At 39.3% G+C, this 23614-nt stretch overlaps 1 protein-coding gene across 1 annotated transcript in view; it reads left to right on the top strand.

The window, feature by feature from the left end:
* The window catches only part of KIAA1549 (KIAA1549 ortholog), a 78149-nt gene that overhangs the window by 46179 nt on the left and 8356 nt on the right, over nt 1-23614 (top strand). Inside the window, exons 10-17 of the mRNA XM_010566275.1 lie at nt 3932-4134; nt 7487-7608; nt 12706-12911; nt 14659-14882; nt 16031-16175; nt 17824-18057; nt 19079-19131; nt 22955-23100. Of these exons, the coding sequence (XP_010564577.1) occupies nt 3932-4134; nt 7487-7608; nt 12706-12911; nt 14659-14882; nt 16031-16175; nt 17824-18057; nt 19079-19131; nt 22955-23100 (1333 nt within the window). The remainder of the gene's footprint in view (nt 1-3931; nt 4135-7486; nt 7609-12705; nt 12912-14658; nt 14883-16030; nt 16176-17823; nt 18058-19078; nt 19132-22954; nt 23101-23614) is intronic.

The raw sequence follows: 23614 nt of genomic DNA, 5'->3' as shown, positions 1-23614 counted from the left end.
GAAGTGTAGATTTTTTTTAAGAAAACAAAGTGGGTTTCTGTCAGTGTTGTTTCTGCAGTAGTAATCATATCAGTATTTCCATTTCTCAAGTAATGGGTATTGTTTTTAATAAGTCATTTTATAAATTTTTTTGTTGAGAACCATCTTTTCATATTCAGTCAGGTATCACTTTTTTTGTATATGTGTTTTCACGTTATATTTTTCTACTATGTTTTTTCATTCATATGCACAAACATGCATATGTGCACATACATATAGTCTCTCATACTGTTCATATATTGGCTGGAGCTGCTAGTGACGACTTAAGCTTTTTTAGCAGGAAATATCTAGTAATGTTATTATTTGGCTGCACAGAACTCTGCAAGATTTGAACCATTCAGGCCAAAGATTTCCACTCAAGTATCAGTTTCATGCTGAATCTTTTTTTTTAAGATGGTAAGAAGAGCTGCTTCTTTCAAAGAATAAGGTTAAGAGAGAACAGCGTGCTCTGTCCAAATTTTAAAAATCGTTTTGGAGAAGCTCTAGTGCATATTCTCAGCCTTTGGGCATGCAAGGTAGGGAAGGAAGGGAAACAGAACGAGAAAGTTGTTTCATGTGAGGCAAATGCTTTTGGTGATTCTGTGGGGAATTGCCCATTTCTGACTAAGTTTTAAACCTTTGGGAAAATGTTTGCATGGGATTGACAGAGACTTGTTAGAGGTTTACCAATTAAATTCTCATAGGATTATACCTGTTCTGCAGATATAAGTTCTGTAGAGCTGTACATTAAAAGCTGAGAGGGGTTTTTTTTCTCTATTGCTGTACACAGAGGCCAGGTAAAGGAATAAGGAGCAATGAGCCTCAGGTTCTTGGATAGTGTAAACTGGAACTGGCAGCTGGCAGGCAGAGGGAGACAGGGGCAAGAGGGTGGGATGGAGAGACTGGTTCTGCCTGGCAAGGAAGAGGAAGACCGGATGAGGAGTTTACCTGGCTGCAGCTTTAGGAAAATAGAGCCACAGGTTCTGTGGTGCCTGGGGTGAATGCTTCTTGAGGCCTGGGATGCTGATACCTGAGACTTGCTGGTCCTCTGTTGCCAGCAAGCATCCATGAAATCCATTGGCAAAGTCTTAGCCAGCCTAGCTGCAGATGTGCGTAAAAGAATACATTCTTTCTCCTCTTACATCCCCTCCTTCTTTCACTACACATTTGCCAGCTTCTGCATGAAATGAGGTAGGTATCCTGGTTCTACGAATAACATATTCTACCCAACTTTTACTAACGGCAGAAGGCCCAGCCTATGCCAAGGATCCAGCAGGGTGGGAGCAAGCAAGAGGGTTCCTATGGAAGAACTGAATTTATGATTTTGTAATTCAAGGTTCCATTGCAACGCCTATGCACGAGAGGATCCAGTTCTGATTGTTCAGACCATCTTAACTGTGCCATTTCTTACAGTCTGAGTGCTTGTCTTTGCAATACTAACAGTCTTTAATTCAGCTTCTGTGTGGTCTGTCTGCAGATAAACATTTGTGCGTACATATGCTATGGTGTACATACATGTACACGTAAATATATCTGTTCCTGTAACTGTGCTTAGACGAAAGGTTATGTTAGACTGCAGCTAGGAATAAGACTATTAGAAGTTAAAAGATTAAAAATTTATATTTTTGCTGGTTGCTTTACTCCCCAGAGGGTTTACAAACCCAGTATGCCAGAGTTAACTCTAAGATATGTTGAAATGCATGCTTCGGACATGCAACAATCTTAATAAAACCATACTAGTAATACCAATATTGCTAGAATGTTTGTCTCTTCAGTTGTCCTTGCCCACCCCACCTGTCACACTATTCAAAAAACAGTAGGGACTCTGCAGGTCAAGTCAAGGGTGCTTAGGAAAGGGTAGAGCACCACCAAATGTTTTTGGGAAAGAATTGTGCCCAGCACGTGGTGAAGATTCTCATCATCTTTGGAGCAAAGGGGGCTGGAGGCAATGGAGGGGAATCGGGTGCAATAGAGGAAGTCATCAGCAGCAGGGCTATATAGGTATGAAGGTGGAGTATGAAAGGGTTAGAAGAAGGGAAACCACTGAAGGGGTTCACAGGAAGTGTCCCACACGGGAATATCTTCAAAGGGAATAGATATAATGTCAAACAGATCAGAGGTGGAGGAGGGGTAACTAAGAGGAGTTTCAGTAATCAAAGCGCTGCAAGCCGGCATGATAATTCTGACAGCGGAAGTGAAAAGTTCTTCCTCAGAAGTATTGGAATGGGGAAGTCATGGAGTTTTGGGGTGTTTTTTTAAGTGAGCAAGATCCTGAAGACAGTGATTCAACTCTGAAGGGGGAGAAGTTTGAGGAAAGGTTCACTAGGAGACTATGACTCAAAAAATGGAGAAACCTTCACCTGGTCTGGCTTAACAGTGCCTTTTTGAATCAGTGGTTACAGTTGTTTACATAAATTCAGTAATTGAATCACCTATAATGCTGAATTGAAGGGACTGTCATAAAGCCCAAGAAAAATGGAGTATAGTGGAAGACATCCAGATCTGTTCAAATAATAAGCTTACTCATTTTGTGAGAAAAGAAGTCCAAAATCTCAACCATTTAGATAGATAGTTGTTGGCTTTTACAGGAGAGCTTTTATTGCCATCTACTGGTCTAAATAGGCAGTTTGCTCTACTATAACATCCTAAGAACCATTTGGAAAATGTTTGCTTACTGAGAAAATATTTTGAAGAGATTGTTTCAGATTATTCCATAGGCAAGCTTATCTTTGGCATGATATCAGACAAGTCTGTTTGTAGTTAGCTATGTTGGCACGCCAAGCCTAATGAAAGGGGGTTCATTTAAACATCTGGAACCTGACGCACCCATAAACACACTCCAACACATTCTTCACTTTGCAGGAAATCAGCTCTAGGAACACACAGAGGGTTTTCTATGTGTGCTGTGCAGTGGGTATGTGTGTATGCACTTTGAAAACTGGAGTTGTCAACATTTCTTTCTACTTTCAACTACCAACCTACATAAAATTGAGTGGGACTTGAAGAAAAACTATCTCTTAATTAGTTCTTCAGAATTTCTAATTATTCCAAAGCCCCCAAAAATCAGCAGGAGGGCTTGAAACTTGAAGGATTCATTGAATTAAGTCTGAATCAAGTCATTGACAAGGTGAGATTAGCTTTTTTATAAATACAGTTATGAAAATGAAAGGCCCAGTTCTGCGTCTTTCTCAAGCAAGACGTCCATTGAATCCATAATCCCTTAATAAGATCTCTCGGATAAGTATCTAATTTCTCTAAACTCCAAAGCCTTTTATATATTTTTCTGTCTATTCAGTATGAAATTCCTAAGAGCTAGATTTTCAGTTCTTTTCTGGAAGCATCTATGCTCGCTGAAAAGTCATTGCCAGTCTGCCGTATAACTTCAATCTGCAGAATGTTTATCTTTCATCATGTGAACTAGGTGTTTGTACAAGCACTCCCAGACTCTTGCAGGTTTGGGGAGCTCAAAATGAGGAAGATCAGCAGTGATGTTACTCATTATTTGAACTCACGTCACTCATTTTGACTGGAAGAAATGGAAAGATAACCTGGCAGTGGTAACCATTTCAGTCAGTACACAGGTGTCTATGGCCTTGCACCCACAAATACACAAAAAGCTCCTCACACAATGATTAAATCTGAAGAAATAGATGGAAAAGATGTAGCAGCAACAGAAGCCTATTTTTTTACCAGATTTGCTGATTTGCAGTTTTAAACTGCGTATCCTGCACTGAAGTAAGATGACAGAATTGTGGGGTTTATTTTTCTTTTCCCTGCAGCTTTCATGTTCATTCCTGACACTACCATAGCCTGACTATCCTCCTAGTGGCCATTGTTTGCAGATCTTAACCAAAGCCTTTGTACTGATTGTCACTCATGGTTCCTGTTTTTTGTCTTTGTTCTTCTCTCACAGCTACAAGCCCCCAGTGTGAAAGGCTTTGATTTTGCTAAGCAGCATCTGGGCCAGCACAATAAAGATGATGTCCTGATTATCCATGAGCCAGCTCCTTTACCAGGACCTATTAAGGATACTACCCCATCTGAAAATGGAGATGTGGCCAGCCCGAAATCCAAGACTTCCTCAAAGCCTTCAAAGACTGTTCGACACAGAGGGAGGTCAGTTCATAGACATAAAACAAATTGTAGTAGATGACAGTTTATTAATGGCTGGCGATTACTGTATTTAAAAATATTTCGGTGGAAAGAATTGTTTCGAGCTCTTGGACTTGCATTTTCTAGTGGGCCATCAGAGTTATGCCTCACTACTCGTTAGTACAAGGTTGTGAGAATTTACTGTCAGTTTTTCTCTTAAAGGCAACATGCCCAGTTAAGAGGGGTATTTAAGACACTACTAGGTCAGCTGGAGTCAAGTCATTGCTTGTTTAGTGGAAACACAAAGTATGTATTTTCTGATGCACTCTCTTTGTTGTGATCTCTAGCTACAAAGGCTACGGGTGGTTAAAAACAAATGAAAGCCATTGACGAATAGCAGTGTGTTTCAATAATATTAATAGTGATCCATGTATGTATGATAAGTTGGAATTTTCAGAAATAAGCAGTATCTCCCAAAATTCAGAGAAGACGCCTGAGTGTTTTTGTTTGTGGTAATGTGGTTGCTCTCATAGCAAACCAGCTTTGGTCAGGAAGAGGAGTGAGAGTTTACAGCTGTGCAAGTGGAGAAGTGTCTGTCAACCTTCAGCAGTAATTTCTGAACTTTTTTGAATAAGCAAATTATGTGAATGTGTCTTGCTGGAAAAGATTGTGTTTGTAGGATAGGTGCTGTAACAGAGCTACGCAGTAAAGAAGGATCTGTGCATTAAAAAGAAAAAAAGGGTAAGTGGGAAGGTAATAGGTGGGGAAAAAAATGGAGCCCTGAGGAGTGCTGTGATGAGTCACAAACAGTTCCTCACTGCGGATCTCCTCTGTGCTCCACTTTCCAGTAATTCTTCTTCTTCTCCCCCCTTCTCATGTTTTTGCACTCCTTTGTCTCTAGTTCTGCATCTCCTGGTCTTTTATCTATATGCTATTGCACAGTGGGAGGAAAAAAAAAAACAACCAAGGGCAGAGTTGAATGAGCTTAGAAAGAAATTAATGGTGGTTCTTCCTGAGCTGCAGGTCTCTGTGACACAGCTTGCTCCTCTGCTCAACCTTCTGTGTTTCCTCTAAAGCCCCAGTTGTCCTAAGATCCTTGCTTCATCTTCCCCACATGGGCTTTGTACAGTTGTTTCCACCTTCCCAGATGCTGAGCCTGTCTTCCTAACTCCCTATAGGCCCTGCAAGTAGTAGACTACCAGTGGTACAGTGGAAGGTGGGCAAAACTGGAAAATAATGGAAGAAAAATTAGCTAACTTGTTTTGGTGTGTCTTCAATAAATTAAAACAAATTAATATAAATCAGACGGACAAGCGTTTCTGTGTTTCTTTTAAAAAGTTCAAAAGTGGCCTAAGACAGAGATGGTATTTAGGGGGAGGGGAAGGTATCTATACTCACATGCACATAGTATAAGTAGTAAATTTACACTTGAGGCTGTTACTGTATTTCATCTAGAATAATTCAGAAAATGAAGCAGGAAAAATTTTCAGAAGCCAACATTTTAATGCTTCCCCTGAAGACAATAATGAATCATTGATCAAATTTGGAACAAAGATATTTCTTTTTTTAATAGCATCTAAATTCAAACACTTCAAAATGTTTTCAAAAGAGAATTTCTCTCTTCTCCCTCATCCTCCCTTAAGAGCAAATCTCCCTTTAGGCTTAACTATGGAGATGTTACCATCATCTCCCTAACATGCTGACATGCCCATGTCAGCTTGAGATTTAAAACATTTATTCCCTGAGGCAGAAGTTGAAATGTGAAATGATAGCGTAGTGTGTTATGTTGGTTTTAGCTGTTTTCTGTTTTGTGAGGAAATACAGAACTCGGTTCATCACAATGCAATTCAGGACTGTATGTTGCATGCCGGGAAGTACAGTGGTGATGCGAGTACATGTTCTGTATCTGTAAAAAAACAACAAACAAGAAAAACAACTGAGTGTAGAAAGCACAACATCTTTAGGCTCCAGCTGAGAGTTGGACCTGTTGTTTTGGCTTGAGAGGATACAACCGCATATTCCTCAGCGCTTACAATGACTGATGTTGGCTCAGCACTACTTAAGTTCCAATAATTTACTTAATGATAATTTAGATAGACTGAGAAAAGAGTATGAAGGAATACAAAGAAGAATGAGGTGAAACAAAGTCAGTAGCAGATCTGGAAAAAGAACTCCAGCCTTATACTCTGCTGAACCAAGACAAAGGTTATGGAGACAGTAGCTCTGCCCACCCTCTCCACTTTAGAAAAGAGGAAGAGATGCAATAGTGCAAATCTGTAAGCTCATTGAGAACCATTTCTCCTTTTTTCCCCTGCTTTTTATTTTTTTTAATTGGGATGTGACTTCCTAGTGTTACAGTCCTGCAGAAAAGAGTGAAAGACAGAGTTCAATTAACAGTGCATTGTTTGGGGAGGAGAAAAAGGGCAGTTGAATTCAGAGCATTGCCTGCTGCAAGGAGTAGTTTTAACTCTCAATGAACTTATAGTTATCTTAGTGTGTGGCAGGTTGATGTTTAGCCAAGACCCTCAGTAACTAGTTCAGATATTCATCTAGCCCAAGCAAATCTTGCACTTAACAAGGTTAACGCACAGACACATGCACACTTTCAGTGATTAACTCCCTGCAGGAACAGAGTATGAATGTTCACAAGACAAAATGGTCACTAGAGACATTATCACAAAGGCTGATCCCATGTGAAAAGGCAGGCTTTGGTGTTAGCTGGGTGGTAGTATATGCCATATATTTTTGCTATTTTTATGCTATCTGAATAAAATTACAGCTGAAATATTCTGTTGAGGAGAATCACAGTATTTCTTTATATTTTTCTGTAATCACCTGCAAATATTATGAACACTGAGATTTGTAATTTGTAGGTAACAGATGTTTTTAAGAATCTCATGACTGCATGGGATAAATACATAAAAGTAGCATTTCTGAATGGCTTACGTTTAACTAGTTAGGAAATATTCAGATGGACTTGTAGTGTTAGTAAGAGAACACCAAGTTAGCAAGTCTGAATATCAGACTATTTATCTGAGCAGGTTTCTTATTTCTATTAGAATTCTTTTCTGTCTGAAAAGTAAATTGCTGTTTATGAATGCAGAGTTTTTTCTTGAAGTGTATTTTAAAGGAAAGATTAGTTAATAATCTTGTCACATGTGAATCCTGTTGCAGTCAGTTTTCACATGCAACAACAGTAACATCATGACAATTAATATCTAACTGATAATTTATTATAAATTTACTTATAAACAGAGGAAAATATAAGCAGTCTTCACAAGATACTTTAGCACAGGATTCTTTGCATGTGAGAACTGTGCCCCTTTGCAAACTTATGTTACATGTTGGCTTGTTTGTTTTTTAATGTTTGTGGCAGAGTTTCTCCATCAGATGCTGACTCCACAGCAAGTGAACAATCCAGTGGGAGAGAGACAGGAGAAGAAACTGCAAGACCAACTGTTGCAAACGAGGGTAAACCACGCAGAGCAGTGAAGAAGGGTTTGTTACTTTTGTTTTTTTTTTTCTTGTGTGCACAAGCAGTGCTTTGCTTAGGTTGAAGAGTTATTCTAGTGCTGTAACTTTTCTAAACTCATCTTTGGCTGTTAATTTTTCTGGTTTGTGTTGCAGAAAATTTTCTTCCTTTTTGGTTTAGTTTCTTCTGTTGAAACTGAAGAGCTACAAATTCCTTTCATTCCAGCAAGTTTTTGAAACTAATGGCTTAGCAGGAATGAATCTTCTCTCCTTTTCTATCCCACACACCCCCAGCAAACCTCTTTCCAGTTAAGCCTAATCGTGGCTCTTGTGGTAGCAATCTTGCAGACAGTTGCATGGGCAGTAGAGGTCACAGCAGGACTTGATACAGCATGGGTATGTAACTATAACTTCGAAAAAGTGAGACTAAAAAAAAGAGACCAGAGAGGTATAAGTTTTACAAATAAGTTCTAATTCAGACATCAAAATTCCTTCATGATTGTGCTTTAGAAAGGTGACAATCCAGTGCTAATACATTAATAACAGTGAATTTTTTTTGTAAAGAACCATCTTCCTTCCAGTTAAAGTGCCACCATTTATCTTGGAGGTACCCAATTTTCTTCATTGAAAAGTTGATAAAACATTGCAAACCCACTTTCATTTTTTAATTAAAACATTATTGTAAATTCTTTCCCTGTTTAAAAGTGTGTGGTTAACTGTGCCTACACAAACACTAAGTGTTTTTTTCTGAGAGCCTCTCGGGTTTAGGTGGATTGCTCCTTGCTTGAGGTTTTAGTTACCAGGTCTTTGCCTTAAATCACAATATTCTTCCTAAAGAAAATTCTGATACTGAATATCTGGTGAAGTAGTTTGTGATATCCCCATCTGTTCTTAATACACGTGCCTTTGATGGCAGCAGAAACTGAGAAGAATAAAATATTGACCACATTGTGAGCAGTCTCTTCGGTATATTGAATGTTTTTCCACATACTCCATGAAATACCAGCTGAGATTTAAAGATGCCTACTGAGAAATGCAGTGCCAGTGAAATTCAGGTCATAGCAGACAATCTTCAGTTTTTGCTTATGTTGAACAAATGAGATTGAGGAATATGTAAGATAGCTTATATAAACTGCTAGTTCTTGGGTGGGTAAACAGCAGGTTAAATAATGTAAGATTCTTAAACTTTCATAATGTGGACTACTCCTGGAAGAGCAAGAGCAGGCTTTCCTCTGTAATTAACACGTAAGAAAACAAAGCACAGGATCTGCTAATGGGATTAGAAAGTTACACTTCCTAATAATTCAGCAGGCAGTGTGTATGTGCTTTACACAATTTACAAAAAGAAGATACTGTACCGATGCTATGTATGTTTTCACTGCCTTAGGTTTGCTCTAAGGACCAGAAATCATGTCCAAGTAAAAGTATAGGAAAACAATGATGCTCATCTCACGACGGTTTATGAGTTGCTCCAACGTATCTGACTTCAATTCTGTTGCCCTGATTTAGTGCTCTCCCATTTCTTCTTACCTGGGAACTCCATTTTTATCTCTTCGTTTTCCATCTGGCTTAAAACTTTATGTAAGGTTTAACATTAACATTCCTTTTGGTGTAGAAGTGTTAGCTATTGCTGCATCTGAATTATCTGGCAAAAGCAACAAGGATATTGTGTAAAATGTGTCCTTTTTACCTATCATGCCTTTACTGGATCAAATATACTTTTTTCAGCATTTGGTGCCTCTAGTTTGGTAATCATAGGGACTATTTTTAGCATTCAGAATTGGAGGCACTGTCTGCGGAGAGCTCTCTGTTAAACGGCAAATTCAGCTCCCTTTTTGTGCAGCTGAGTCTTGGCAGTTTGATCCAAGTTCATGCATTTCATTCAAAAGTAAATGCAATCATCTTACTGCTGTGTTTTTTTCCAGTTGCCATTCCAGCTGAATTATTTGTAATAATTACTGTGTTGTCTCTTCTTTTTCCTGTATGTTGTCAGGACCAAACAGAGTGGGTAAGTAACCAAAGCTGGTAGTTGAGTACAAATATGAATAAAGCTGCTGGGGTAGCTGTGATTATATCTTAAGGGTGGAAGGATTTGTCTTCTGAGTCTCCAAAAACATAATTGCTTTTGAGCTATTGAAGTATAAAAAAATTCTCAGTAATACAAATTATAGTCATCCAATTTAGGCACATTTTTCTAGTTCCCTCCCAATTCTTTCAAATTATTGAGGAAAACATCACTGTGAAAGAAGCAAAACTGAGGCAGCTGTTGGTCCTGAAACTAGCTTTGTATAAACAAGTTAGAGATGTTGTTAGTGTCTTTACTGGAAGCCTGAGACAAAGACAAGCTAGCTGCAAGGAAGCACAGATACTTTCTCCTGAACTAGTGTTTTTCTGGTCAGGACTGAGACATAGCAAAGATGGGGCAGGAGAAAAGCAAACACTGTCTTTGAGAATGCATACCATATCTAGTGATAAAATAAGAACTGTATCCTCTGATAGCAGTTTCCATCATATAACAGTAGAGAAGGACGGATATAAGGCTGGCTATGATGCTTTCTATTGTTGGGTCTGTACAGGTAACTAATGAGAGTCATCAGCTGCATCCTGGGGACATAATCTATTGGGATACAAAGAAACTGTGTGAAATTTATCTGAAACTGCATCCTGTGGCATAATTCAAATACTAGTGGATAAGTGGAAGATTCCCACTAACTTTACCTGATTTTGGATTAGCTTTATGCACCTTGGTTGCCGTGTCTCTTGTTTTTCTTTCAAGAGGGTGCAGGAAGCAATAGCCTTCCTCTGTCTCCAACTGTGTTGGTTTTCATATGAAATCATAGCTTCCTGCAGAGCAATTAATTTTCCTGATGTTTCAGTTCAATTAGTAGTTTCAACCCAGGGAACAGTGATGAACATTGATCCTGACATGTGACCTATATGGACTAGCTGTTGTTTAAACAAGTTCTGCCCAGTATTTGGGTATTAATTCCTCTCTTATTTTTCAGCCTCAGCTGTCTAGTCTGAGATCAAAATTTCATTCATCTAGTGCCATCTGATAGCTTTATAAGGAAGATTTTCTAACCATGGACAATAGTGTAATATAAGAACTCTGCTCTGTCAAAACTTATGAGGGAGCTCATCCATGTGTTGAGTTAGAAACCGTTTCTCCTTTTGTTGTATGTGTACAGCACTGTGCAGTTCCCAGCTTTCTTACCTACTTCACTATACTTCCATCTTGGTTTTTATTTATAGACACATTCAGTGTATGCACGCAGAGAGGATTTAAAGGTCAGATGCAACTTATGGGGGTTTTTTGTGTGTGTGCATCTTTCCTGCAAAACAAAGTAACATATGATGTTACTGTATAGCCTTACCAAAATTTGACACTGGCACTTTTGGACAGTTTTACAAAATGAGTTTAAGAACAGTTTCAGCTAAGAGGCCTCTGCCAAGCACTTGTTTATGTGTGCAGAAGGAAAGGTTATGGATGAAGTTATAAAGATTCAGAGTGAATGCTCAGCATAATTGAATATATTGGACCTTGCTAACCAAGTAATATGAAAATAACCTTTAAATTTAGGTTGGAGGTCAGTGAGCTTTGAGAGCTGCTTTTAGAATGGAAAGATTGGAAAAAACAATGTATGAGGAAAACGGGAAAGATGGATGCAGAAATTCAGATTTCCATTGCGTTGCAGGATCGCTCTGAGGGATTCACACTAACTGCTTAATATATCTTGTGCCCCTCTCTCTGAGGCAATGCTTGCATGCTTCTAAGAAATGCATGAAGATGGGGCTGTGAAGTTGACAAATGGTGAAGAACATATCAATAGCTACAGGAAAGAGATGAATATATTTCATTTAGGCTCTGTGTCTTGCAAAACATATGGGACAGACCTTGACTGGAACTGTTTACCTTTTTAAGGACACTTATACAGGAAAGTCACAATTATAAATGATGCATAAGATTTATAAATGTGTACGTTTGGCAATGCATTGATCAAGTTTGAGAAATATGAAAAATAAGAATTTTGCTTAGCTTGTGGCCAGATTGCTTTCCAGCCCAAAAGTAATGTGCTGTGAATATAATAAAGTGTACCATTCCTTCCGTCTTCTGCTCCCTTTTTGAGCTAGAAGAGGGAAGCAAAGGAGCAAGTCATCTACTGTGATCTTCTACAGAAGATAGCATTCTCTTATTGCTTATATTTCATGGTGAAAAGCAGTTTGAGAATTTGCAGTGTTACTATCTGAACAAGACAAAAGGTTATTTTCCAAGTCTTCAACTGTTTTTGCAAACCTAATCCACATAACAGTTCCTGTTGTAGCCTAACTCCAGCCAAATATACTTAAATGTGTGCTTAACTGCAAACCACTGGGGTGATCCTACAGATTTCAAGTCTTTTGAGGGATATGACCCATTTCTTTTGAAGTGATTAACTGTTGGCAGGACCAGGGCTGCAACTTTTATGTGTATTGGTTTCTATAATGTCTTTTGCTGATTGTATTTGAGTTGATTTAACCTCTTCAACAAATTACAACATGGCAATATTTGTGCAGCTTGCTTATTACTATGTGAACTGTTGATCCTGTCACAGAGAAGAAAACAGTGCTTTAAAAGCCTTAATCAGTAAAATGTCTGTAAAAGTCTTTGTGTTTTTTGTGGATTTCTAAGGGGTTTTTTGTTTTGTTCATATATCACTCCTATCAGTTAAGAACTGCATTTTGCAGTGAGACATCTTCTATTGCTCTTTGAACCTCCATTTAAGAAATTTGCATCTCCTTAAGTACTGATAAGAGGAACCATTAGCAGTATGTACTTGAACTGCTTTTTATGAAGTAAAGTAGATTGAGATTTTGGGGGTTTACAAATGCCAAGAGCTCGATTTACAGAAATAAAGAATGACAGCTCACCTTCTGGAAATATAATGGAAAAATGTTTATAATTTGCAAACCACTGGGTAAACTTGTTGTACACTAAATGTGAATCAGCTGGAAGGCCTATAGTGCAAATTAAAAACAGATGGAAAACATGGCATAGTCTTGTAGCACAGCATCTGTAGAGCTTAACGTTTGACTGAGATAACCCTAGCAGCACTACTTTACTCTGTATTTGTTCTGGTGATTTAGGACCTCCTCAGACCAGCAGTGGAAACGAGCAACACTCCTCAGCCTCTATCTTCGAACATGTGGATAGGATGTCGCGTTCCTCAGATGCCAGCAGACGGGTCCCAAGCAAGATCCAGCTGATTGCTATGCAACCAATGGCAGCGCCTCCAGTTCAGAACTCAGTGCTTTCTGATCGAGTAGCAGAGACCAACAAAATTAATAAAGAGGTATTTTTAAAGGGCTTTGAATGTTTGTGGAGAACTGTGTGCCCAGCCAAGAGAGAATTGAAGAGTATCCAGTTTCTTGTTATCAGTTCCTTGTTCGTTCCTAAGGAGTTGAATTGTGACAAGGTACAGGAATAATCCTGTTTCCGTCCAGGGAGATAATCTGACCTGTATTTAAGAGATGTCTAAACCAAAACTTAAACACTGAGACAGGAGCAAATTTGAAGGTCAGGATACCTTGTGTTACAACCCTTTTGCTCGTCAGCAGAACATGAGTTACGAGAGTTGTGTTAATTAATGAGAATTGGAATGTCTGGTCCACCTTGGTTTTCATTCTACACCATTCTTTTGACTTTTCAGCAACTCAGGATGTGGGTTATATAAACAAGTTATCTCAAGACATTCTGGGGTGTGAATTTGCAGCACATTCATTGCTTCCAACTTCTGATGTGTTTATCTGACAGTAAACATAAAGAAACTTCCTGCTTTCTCTGACGCTTAGGTTACTGTAAGCAGAATACGAGCATGCCTGGGGGAGAGAAGGTAATGCGCTGTAAAATCACATCATACGCTGCCTGACAGTACCATGTACCTGCATCCTGGTTTTGTACTGGGTGTAAGATGGCCTCTTCTCATAGTTCATAGTGGAAGATTACTGAAACCTTTAACTTAACAGTATTAAGATACTGTGTTTCTAAGTACCTTACAGAAGAGAGGTAAATACATATATCTGATATACATAGGCAAGAGGAGCCACAAAACAGAAATCTGATTATATGGGCAGAAGACATATAATTCCAACTATAAATGTAAAGATTTAAGTCTGGCTTATGTCCCTTTTTTGTTTTTTGGGGATTTTCCTGAGAGAATACGCAAAAATCAATTTTTATTTGGTTTTTAATTTGCTGCTGCAGATGTGTTCCAGAACTAGTGCAGCACAGGCAGAGCAGCTGTTGATACCTGATCTGGTGCCCAAGTGTTTTCCATTGATAAGAATTATTTCAGTGAGTGTTGGGCCAGGACTTGAAAATATGGTGTTAGAATAGCTTTCCCCATATGATGAGATGCATTCCAGGGAATTTGAAAAAAACGTGGGAGAGGGGCATGAAAACTCAGCCTGCAAGAAGACATAGAGCTGATAATGCCATGTTCATCTGGGGACCTGGGTCCTTGTATTGCTGCTACATTTCTGCATAGCTTATAGCAGCCTCTCGTGCTCAGCAGACACACCAAGTTATGAGCTCAATTAGCTTTTTAAGTTCTTGCTTCTTACCTGATGAAGGTCAGTAAAGGGAATGGGTGACAGAGTTCAACACTATTGATCAAATGTATCTTTGTTTGACAAGCAAAGGTAGATATAGCTTGTACTGGTTAGTCTTATTTTGTCAGAGCAGTGTCGCTACTGGCAGACAGAAGGAGTTTTTTGTGTTCCTCCTGCCTTTTGTTAACAAACTACCACCTCTCCCTAATTGCACCTGCTGTGCTGGCAATCATATTGTGTATAATAGTACATCTACCTGGGGAGACAATGGGGATACTGCAAAATATCCAAGAAAGAAAGTGTGTTTTCAAATTGTGTGACTTATTTTAATCCTTCAGAGATTTAGGGGAGGGAGGGAAGTGGAGGAGGGAGGTAGGGGCAGGCAGGGAGGTGAGGAGAGGTTTACAGAAGAGGAGCAAAAAGTTCTGTTTGCAAAAACTACAAAAGAAAAATGCAGTTGATTTTCTTTTTTTCCCCTCCTTCTTTAAGATACAAACAGCCCTGAGGCATAAATCTGAGATTGAGCATCACCGCAATAAGATTCGTCTTCGCGCCAAGCGCAAAGGGCATTATGAATTTCCAGTGGTGGACGACGTGGTGGTGGTTGACTCCAAAGAACAGCACAGAATATATCGCAAGGCACAGATGCAGATTGACAAGATCTTGGACCCTGGAGGCAGTGTGCCTACTGTCTTCATAGAGCCCAGGAAGAGGTAGGGATTTCAAAGATGCGAAAGAACAATTTTCTTTTAGAGTCAAAGTCCAAAGATGTCCAAAGTACATCAAACCTGTACTTCTGAACTTTCAGAGCTTAAAATCATTTTGATCACTAGTTGAATTTGAGTTATCTAGGTGAAAAAGTTTGGGTGGTTCTAAACATTTTTATTTCAGTATATGCCAGTATGTTTTGTTTTCAAATTTTTCTTTTACAAGTTCTCAGCAGTGAATTCTCAATAAATAAGCCCAAATGTATGAAAACTGTCTTAAAACAATTTAGTATTTCCTCTGCTATTTGTTTGAATAATTCTCGTGTGGTGTAGAAGGATCAAAATTGCAATATAAGCACTAAAAAAAGATACATGGAAAATATAACCTGCAAGAAATAATATTTTTATAAAGGGGGGAAAAGATGCAAAATAAGGAAACCCTTGAACAACGTAAAAAGAATGAAGATTCTGAATTTTAAAGGCAAATTCACAAATCAATGAGATAACCTTTTACGTATTCCCTCTGGGTAATGAGGCATATTTGGCAGCCTCACGGATCTTCTTTCCTGGCCTTGTATTTTCAGAGAAAGTCCTCCCCGGGCTCTGTTTAGGGCTTGTGAATACTGGCAGTTTGTTCCCGGAGCGCTGGTACCCTGTGACTGCTGCTGCACTGATAGAAAGTAGATTTTTCTCCAGCTACATGGGTTCCTCAGCTGGTTTGCCTGGTATGGTTAAAGCCAACATGCCAAGCACAAAGCCTTGTTGACAGCATGGTCATTCTGCTACTGCAAATGTGTCAGCCACTGGTCTGGGGGGCCTGGAGAAGTACTGGGCGTTGGGCTGGAGCACGGACAACTTTGAAGGATGAATGTAGGAGGGAGGTGACACTAGAAGGAGTTTGAGGGAGGAATGGGACAGTTTGGAGAGCTGCCAGTGAAAGTGTTATTAGGAGAAGCTAGAAGAGAGAGATTTGAGGCTAACTAATGGGACTGGGAAAGGGAAGAGAAACAGGGCTGAGGCAAGGATCACTTGGAGGGAATGGGCAGAGGAGTTCAACCTTGATGAGATGAGAACAAAAATTGCAAAAAGAAATGTGATTACCTTTGTCTTGTTTGTTTTTTCTCTCTCTCCGCTTTTGTTTTCTTCCTGTTAAGTTCTCGTGCAAAACGTTCTCCCAAGCAGCGCCGGCGACATCAGATAAATGGGAGTCCGACTGATGCAGAAAAGGACAGGTTAATCACAACTGACAGTGATGGGACATACAAAAGGCCTCCAGGAGTCAATAATTCTGCATATATTGTATGTATGTCTCTTGAAAGACAGGAGTGTTCTGATAATTGTAATGACAGCTGCAATATCGGGAGGCTTTTGGCCTTCTGACTATGGTCTATATGGCTAGTTTCAGTCACATTAGTTAGCATGTAAATCAAAGTGAAACAAGGATTTAATTGGCAGTCTGTCAGTATTAAGCAGTAAAATTCTGCCAAGTATTCCTTGATACTAAAGAGGCCAAGAACCAAAACCTTGTTTTCATTAATGCCACTGTATTATGCACACGAAAGTGTACTTGGCATGTTCCGCAATATCTTGAACGTAGTTTCACTCTAGTTCAATTTGTTGGTTGTTATATATTTGTATGTTACAGAAAACTTCATCCTTTGCTCTGAGAGTGGAAGACTCAGTTCCTCTCATCTTTAAAATGTGGATTATTAATTATTAATGAAAGAGAAACATATCTTTGTACTACAGTAACTTGAAACAATTCTAGTACAATGTCTTGAAAATTAATTTTGTTTCCTGTCTAAAAAAGGCAAAGACACTGGAGAATGCTTCTGTTCAATCATATCCATGTCACAAACTGTATTTAGGTACCTTTAACCACTTCTAAGCAGACTTTACTAAGCCTGATGCTAATATTGGAAACCCCTGGACAGCTTTCCTCTTGAAAGATGGTTTAATAATTTTAAGAATTTCACCATTAGCTGCATATGCAGTCAGGTGACTACAGTGTCGATTTCTGCAGTTTCCCTCTGCCTTCAAACAACAGTGTGATGATTTTAATGTCATGCTGCAGCAGAATGAATTATCATCTGAAGCTCTTTTATTAAGACAAGTCACACCGCAAGCTCAGCCCCTTTGGCATCTGTAGTGAGACAGTACTCATAATGCTAAGTTCCTGATGAAGTAGAGGCTTTAGCGTCTTGACGACTGATTTTGCAGTGTGCATGCAGTAGTAAGAATGAGCTTTGATAATAAGTCTGCTGTTGCAAAGCTCATTTAATTTGCTGTTACTGATGAACAGTAAGCTCATGTGGTAAGAACTCAGGTAGTAATTGTGATGCATGCCTCAGGTATTGCTGCTATGAAGCACTTGTATGAATCCCATTCAGGTGATGCACCCAAGTTCAAGTTCCATGCAGGTAGCCACTTAGTTGCTTAACAGCTCCCTTTGTGTGTTTTTCTAGGAGGTAATAATTGTTTAATATTACTGCTGATATGGGCAGTTGTAAGCTAAAGACTGAATTAATTTCTTAGAACTGCAAAAGCTGCAGAGAAGTCAAAGATGTAGACAGAGCTGATTGTCTTTTTCTGGGTGGAATAAATGCTCTCTGCATGACATTGTTATGTGCTTGCAAACCACAAGATCTCTGTTGTAGCTGAGTAACTCCAGCACAAAGCTGCGCTGCCTTATCTGAGATCAGAGTCTTTCAAATCACACTGAATGAAGTATTTGAACAGTTGGTGTTTTGTATCTCCATGCATATGTGCATGCAGAAGTGGGGAGGGAAATGGGCAGGTTTTGTCCAGCAGCAGCAGTCGTGCCATTTATCTCATTGTGGTTCTGGCAAAGAAAATGTAGCTCAAACTTAAGGCCCACAGGGACTAGGAAGCTGCATGGTTAGATCTTCTCTGTGGCTGCCCTTCACCTTCTTTCCATTTCCTCCAGTCTGATCCAGACTTGCCTCCTGAACCTCAGACATCGTCTTCAGCTGATCTGGGGAAGTTCCCTGGCTTGCCTTCCCACTCAGTCTCCCAGTACATCCCACCACAGCCATCCATTGAAGAGGCTCGGCAAACCATGCACTCGCTGCTGGATGATGCTTTTGCGCTGGTGGCTCCCAGCAGCCAAGCAGCCAATTCCACGGCCGTCACACCACCCGGGGTCTCCTCAGGACAGCCGGTAAACAACACTCCTGCTCGAGCAGGGAGGGGAACCACATGCACCCAGTGGGGATCACCTTATGGTCCAACTCGGGCAGTAAACAACCCATTTAATGTGAGTGGTGCAATTTAAAAGGCTTTTCTGGGCAGGTAGTTAGCACCAGTTGAGCCATGGTCACTGTTATTGTGCCCTTCCTGTCAGGACTTATCACAAATGTGGAACAGTTTCTGGTGCCAGGAGAATTTGGAAATGACCGTCACAAGATGATGAACTTGCTTTTTAAGCCCTTTGGATTCTTTTCCCATCCCAACCACAAGAGAAGACAGGATTTGTCCCCCTCTAGGATAACATTTCTGTTTTCCTCAGTTATGAGCTTTCACAGATCAGTCCTGTTATGTCCAAGAGTAAAACTTCATTTCTGCAAAATATATATGCGTGTTCATATTTTGACAATGAAAAAAGAAGGTACTGGGCTTTGGTCATATTTTTTAGCAGGGTATCCAAATGCTTTCAGGATGTGAGGGGTAGAGAAGCAGTATTTCTGTGTATCATTTTTTGCATTTTATGGAGCACTGAGACACATGGATAATCTTTTAGGTCATCTCAAGTTCCACAACAATTCAGTACAAGTTTTGTAATGCCATTGGAGTTTTGAGTCCGAGCCCCATGGTGTCTCTGCTGCAGTCTGATGCTGGTTGAGGTATAAAGAGATGACCAAATGCAAAGCTTGGTTTGCTGAAAATTTTAAGCTAAGTAGACATTGGAGCAGCCCTTGATCTTCTGCAAGTGAGAGAAAGTATTTCTGAAAGGTTATTAAGTTAAGACTCTGACCAGACAGAAGAGACTGCTAGCCCACTGTAACAGTGATTCCCAGATCTTCTTGTGCTTCTGGGTTTGCAAAACTAAGCTTTTATTGCTGCAATCAATTCACACATACAGGCCTAGTGATCTCTGCCATTCATCACTTAAAAGGCTGACAGTGGACTTCCCAGTGTATGCATTTTGGTTTTAATTTGGGGTTTTTTTGTTCTTCTGACAGAGATATGTGGAATTTGGAATGACTCCTCCAACAGCACCAGGTCTCCTACCAAGGTAGCTTTTTACTGATTAGAATTATCATTTATTATTTTCCTTGCAACTCCTCCAGAGTTCTTACCAGCACTGGTATATTACTATGCTAAGTACTGTATAAGAGAGAAGTGACAGGAGTCCAGATCCAGCCTGTGTAATTTATTTATGCAGCATGAATGACATATGCATGCTGTATGGAATTCAAGCCTCCATTTAAAAGAAATGTGTTTCTAGCCCTTTGGCTGTAGAGATACCCTTCGAAATATTGAGTAAAACCAGTGAGTTTCAGCTTTTTGGAGAGCCTGAAATTGTTACTCAGATGCATGTAATTCTCCCAATACTCTCACCTCAGGGCAACACTGTCTCGCAAAAGCTTTCAGATGACTAGCAGATTCATTCTATTTTTAACCAAGCTGAGAACAAATTACAGACCATGGTGACTTTCACAGAGAAAGCCTACCTTGCAGGCCTATTATTATAAAATCGGGGGGTGGGGGAGAATTTTCCATCTTCTCCTGGCCTTGCTGTGGGAGAATTACATGAAGAGAAGAAAAACAGTTGTCCAGGTGACTGTTAATTCCACATTTGGTATCTGTGTTTTAACTACACATGAAGGTGGACTTTTGAGTCATGATACCCACTGCGGTCAGACTTGTCTTGCCCTCTCCAAGCTGCTGCAGCCAAGGCGGTAAAAAGGTGGCCTCGTGCTGCTCTCTCATCACCTTCTTACAGCTCACCATGTGAGATGAAATCCCACTGGTATCCACGTCATTCATTAGATTTCACCTAAAGTCTTCACTGCCTTGGAAACTTGATGGTAACATAGATATGAAGAACTTCCCTTTATCCATTGTTCTGCAACCTGATTTTGGAAGGACCAATTAGAAAAGGAGGAATCTGTAAGCACATTTTCTTATTTAGGTCTTGGTTGAAGGTGACAGTTTCAGTGTGAGCGGAGCATACATGAAATGGCACACAGTATGAATGCAGTATATTTTTTGTAATTTAGGTTACCTTGAAGATTATGAGCTTTGAGACTGCCAACACAAAGTATAACCAATTGTTTGTTATTGAGGGTTTTCTCTTTGGCCTGTTATGCATTCAGGAAAAATGTGTGAAATTAATCATGAGATTAAAGTGGTGTAACCCATGTTAATACACCTGAGCAAGATGGTGTCTTTGCAACATATTTTTTGTTCTGAAGCTTATCAACCTTTGGCACAGGCACTCTGGATTTCTGTAAATTACAAATTAATGGCATCATTATTAATAGTTCAAATGCTGGTGCTGCCAGTGCCGGCAGATGAAGTTAACTATCTGCAAGGTCATTGACCTTAACAAGAAGAATGCCTTTACACTTTCATTAAAATAGAAGGTTTCCTAAAGCTTGGTCAATAGAAAACAAGGAAGGAGTTGTCATGGTTGTGGAGTGGGGGTTATGCTCAAATTCAGAAGATAATGATAAACAAATTGATAGAAACAGTGCACCAATTAGAGGAAGGAAAAATAACCAGAGGTCGGTATGATTAGGTGTATCAATGTTATAGTTCACTGGCTTAAATATCCAATGCCTGGAATGATAGTTGAGTGACCGTACTGTTCCCTTCTCTGTACAAATGTAGTCAGCATCTTTAATGACGTGGAACGAACCCGGGTAAAAAAAAAATTAAATGTAAAAGACCTAGGTCACATAACAGCTAGGCAAACATAAAGGCACAATGAACCACGCAAAGATACAATACCAGAAAATGAATATTGCATCATAGAGATACTTAGCCATAGTGGATTAGTGGTGTAAAATTGATTTTGGGGGCTGTGTCTCCCCACTTAATTAAATAACTGGAGATTAATAAATTTTTTTGAAGGTGCAAAGATAAATTGAAGGCTGAGTCTCAGTCTGGAAATAGGAAGGAGCACTAGAAAGCCTATATGATATAGATTCAGAGCTGTATCCCATTTTTATACTCTTCTGTTGATATCTGACTTTTTTAAAGAGTAGCTATATCTATCTATTATAAAGAAGATAGAGAAGAGAGGGTGATGGGTTATTAAATGTGCACCTTTCAAGTACAAACCCGTCAGCAATAAAAGATATACTCCGTGTCCTCTGAAAAATTGGCACAAAAATAATACATTTGCAGTAATGTTGAAAAAATATTTTCTTTGGACAACATCAAAAATTTGTAGTAATTTATGAGCTACAAGATTCCAGCTCAGCACTGCAGGCATAAAGGGCCAGATGATCATATCCTTTACTGGTTACAGTGATTAATGTAACAGAAGTGGTATTGTTAAATGTTACCTACTCATTCAAGCATTTATTTTAACTAGCTTTTAAGTCTGGTTGGAAATGGTTTCCTCTGGATCTGCTGAGTGGACAGGTGGGATTGTGTGTAAGGGAGCTGGGGAAGTTCTGGCACTTCCACAGTGGGATTGTTGGAGCTTGAACCCCTTATACCTCCTCCATTTAATACTGCATGCCAAGTACCTAGTACTTTCATTTACAATTACTTGTTTGTGCTTTATTAGGCTCTTATTTGGCTTTATTAGACTATTTATTATGTCAACTTTCTTTGCTATCTGGCTGTCATACAACGGTGGTTAGTTTTCCAAATAAAGCACAAATCAAGAATAGTTTGAATTAGATGCAGTCATGGATTTTTCCTGTAGAACAAAGGGCTGTAAAACTGAGGTCTTAAGGACCGGGATAGGTTGCAGTCCATAGCCTAGAACGGCTTAGATGCCATTGTGGTAAAAGGCATATGAAACTCATCCCTAGTCCTTGCTTTGTGTAATTTTGTGTGCCTGACTTAGGATGTTTGTTTCATTTTGCTTCCTTTGTACTCACCAGTGAGAGGCTCCTGCAGAAAATGATTCAGTGAACCTAAGCTTTTGCTCTGAATGCCTCTTGAAGAGTGTGTCTCTCTTCTTTGATGATACCTGGAGTCTAAGAGACACTAGCCTAGTAACCTAAGAACCTGAAGTTTGGGCATCCACACCCCCACCATATTGACAAGAATCAATAATCCTTGAAAACTCAGCTGCCATTAGTCTTTTAAAATATATTCTCTCTATGCCAGGGTTAAGATATGTTAATAGAAAGCATAGGAAAAGCAACATTTCCATCTCCTTTTCTACTCCTGTTCTGTGAATGAATTATAGGGTTTCTTTCACAAGTCCCATTACCTTGGCACAATTAACGAAGTTAGACTGATGACAGTTTCTGTTGTTAACTCTTTTCAGTAAATACATAATAACAATGACTACCAGCGCCACCCTGAATTATAGGAAACATTAATTTTAGTATACGTTGCATCTCTTCATGTGTGCTAATGACAGCTTTGAGTATTTTGATGAATCTTAAAGGGCAAAGTTTTGAAAATTTCCTGAAAAATTACCAGACGCTTTATGAGACAATAGTTGTTCATGAAATATACATGTAATGCCATTTGTATAGTTTGATTTAGACCAAAACTGGGTACCCAGAAACTCTTGCGTGAATCAGATTTGTTGCGGAGTTAAACAGCTACATCACTACTGAAGTCTTATTTTTCTAGGTTTTTTTTCATAGAAGATGCTTTTCTTCCCCAAGGGGAAAACAAGATCTGTGGACTTTTTTCTCTGCATTGAGGAGACTGCAACGTGTGAAAAACACTTGTGTGAAATTTTGTTAGTTTCTAGCTCCTATTCTATATTCCTCAGATGTAATTATTTTCTTTAACATTTAAGGTTAAAACTTACATTAAAAGGCATCATAAAGAGTTGTTGTATGAGGTACACCTGCATTACTGTTTCTAATTAGGCAATTCACGTATTGTAATCTTGAGTCCTTATTTTTCCACAGGCAGAACTTTGGGCCAGGTTTTCTTCAACCTGCAGAGTTAATGCACCCGGACCAGCAGCCACCTGACGTTCAGTATTCTTCCAGAGGGATATACTCAGAGGAAATGCCATCAGTGGCACGGCCACGACCGGTTGGAAGCACTGCAGGTACACTTCACTTAAGTCGAATGTACACTAAAATAACTGATCCTTTTCCATATCTACTCTTACACTGAGGTCACCATTAAGATGTTATTCTCCTTCAGCTACTACACTTGAAATGTGGTCCTTGTCTTCACTGCCAAAAAACCCCATGATCACAAAGTGAGGTTAACTTCACATCCATAGGACCTTGCAGAAAAAGGCAATGCTTTGCCACCTTTTTAGTGTCTTACCAGCATTGGCTATCACACAGCGTATTTTCAAAAAAACCCATTCTCTTAAGAATGTAAGATTACTTAATTGTTTCAGAGCGTACAGTGAATGCTAACTTTCCACTGCCGACTATTTCTTTTGTGCTAAATGAGCTAACTGATGCATCCCAAATCAGTCTGCTAAATACCAAATTTTTTTAATGCTTTTCTGCATCTTTATTTCTCATTTCTCTTCCTAGAAATGTATGCATAAAAGCAGGATCTTTTAGGTGCTGATGATATTATCTATTGCTGCTGTCCCATATGAA

This window comes from Haliaeetus leucocephalus, unplaced genomic scaffold (assembly GCF_000737465.1).
Source record: "Haliaeetus leucocephalus isolate CR32 unplaced genomic scaffold, Haliaeetus_leucocephalus-4.0 Scaffold206, whole genome shotgun sequence".
Taxonomy (NCBI): domain Eukaryota; kingdom Metazoa; phylum Chordata; class Aves; order Accipitriformes; family Accipitridae; genus Haliaeetus; species Haliaeetus leucocephalus.
This window is presented reverse-complemented; position numbering and strand designations above follow the sequence as displayed.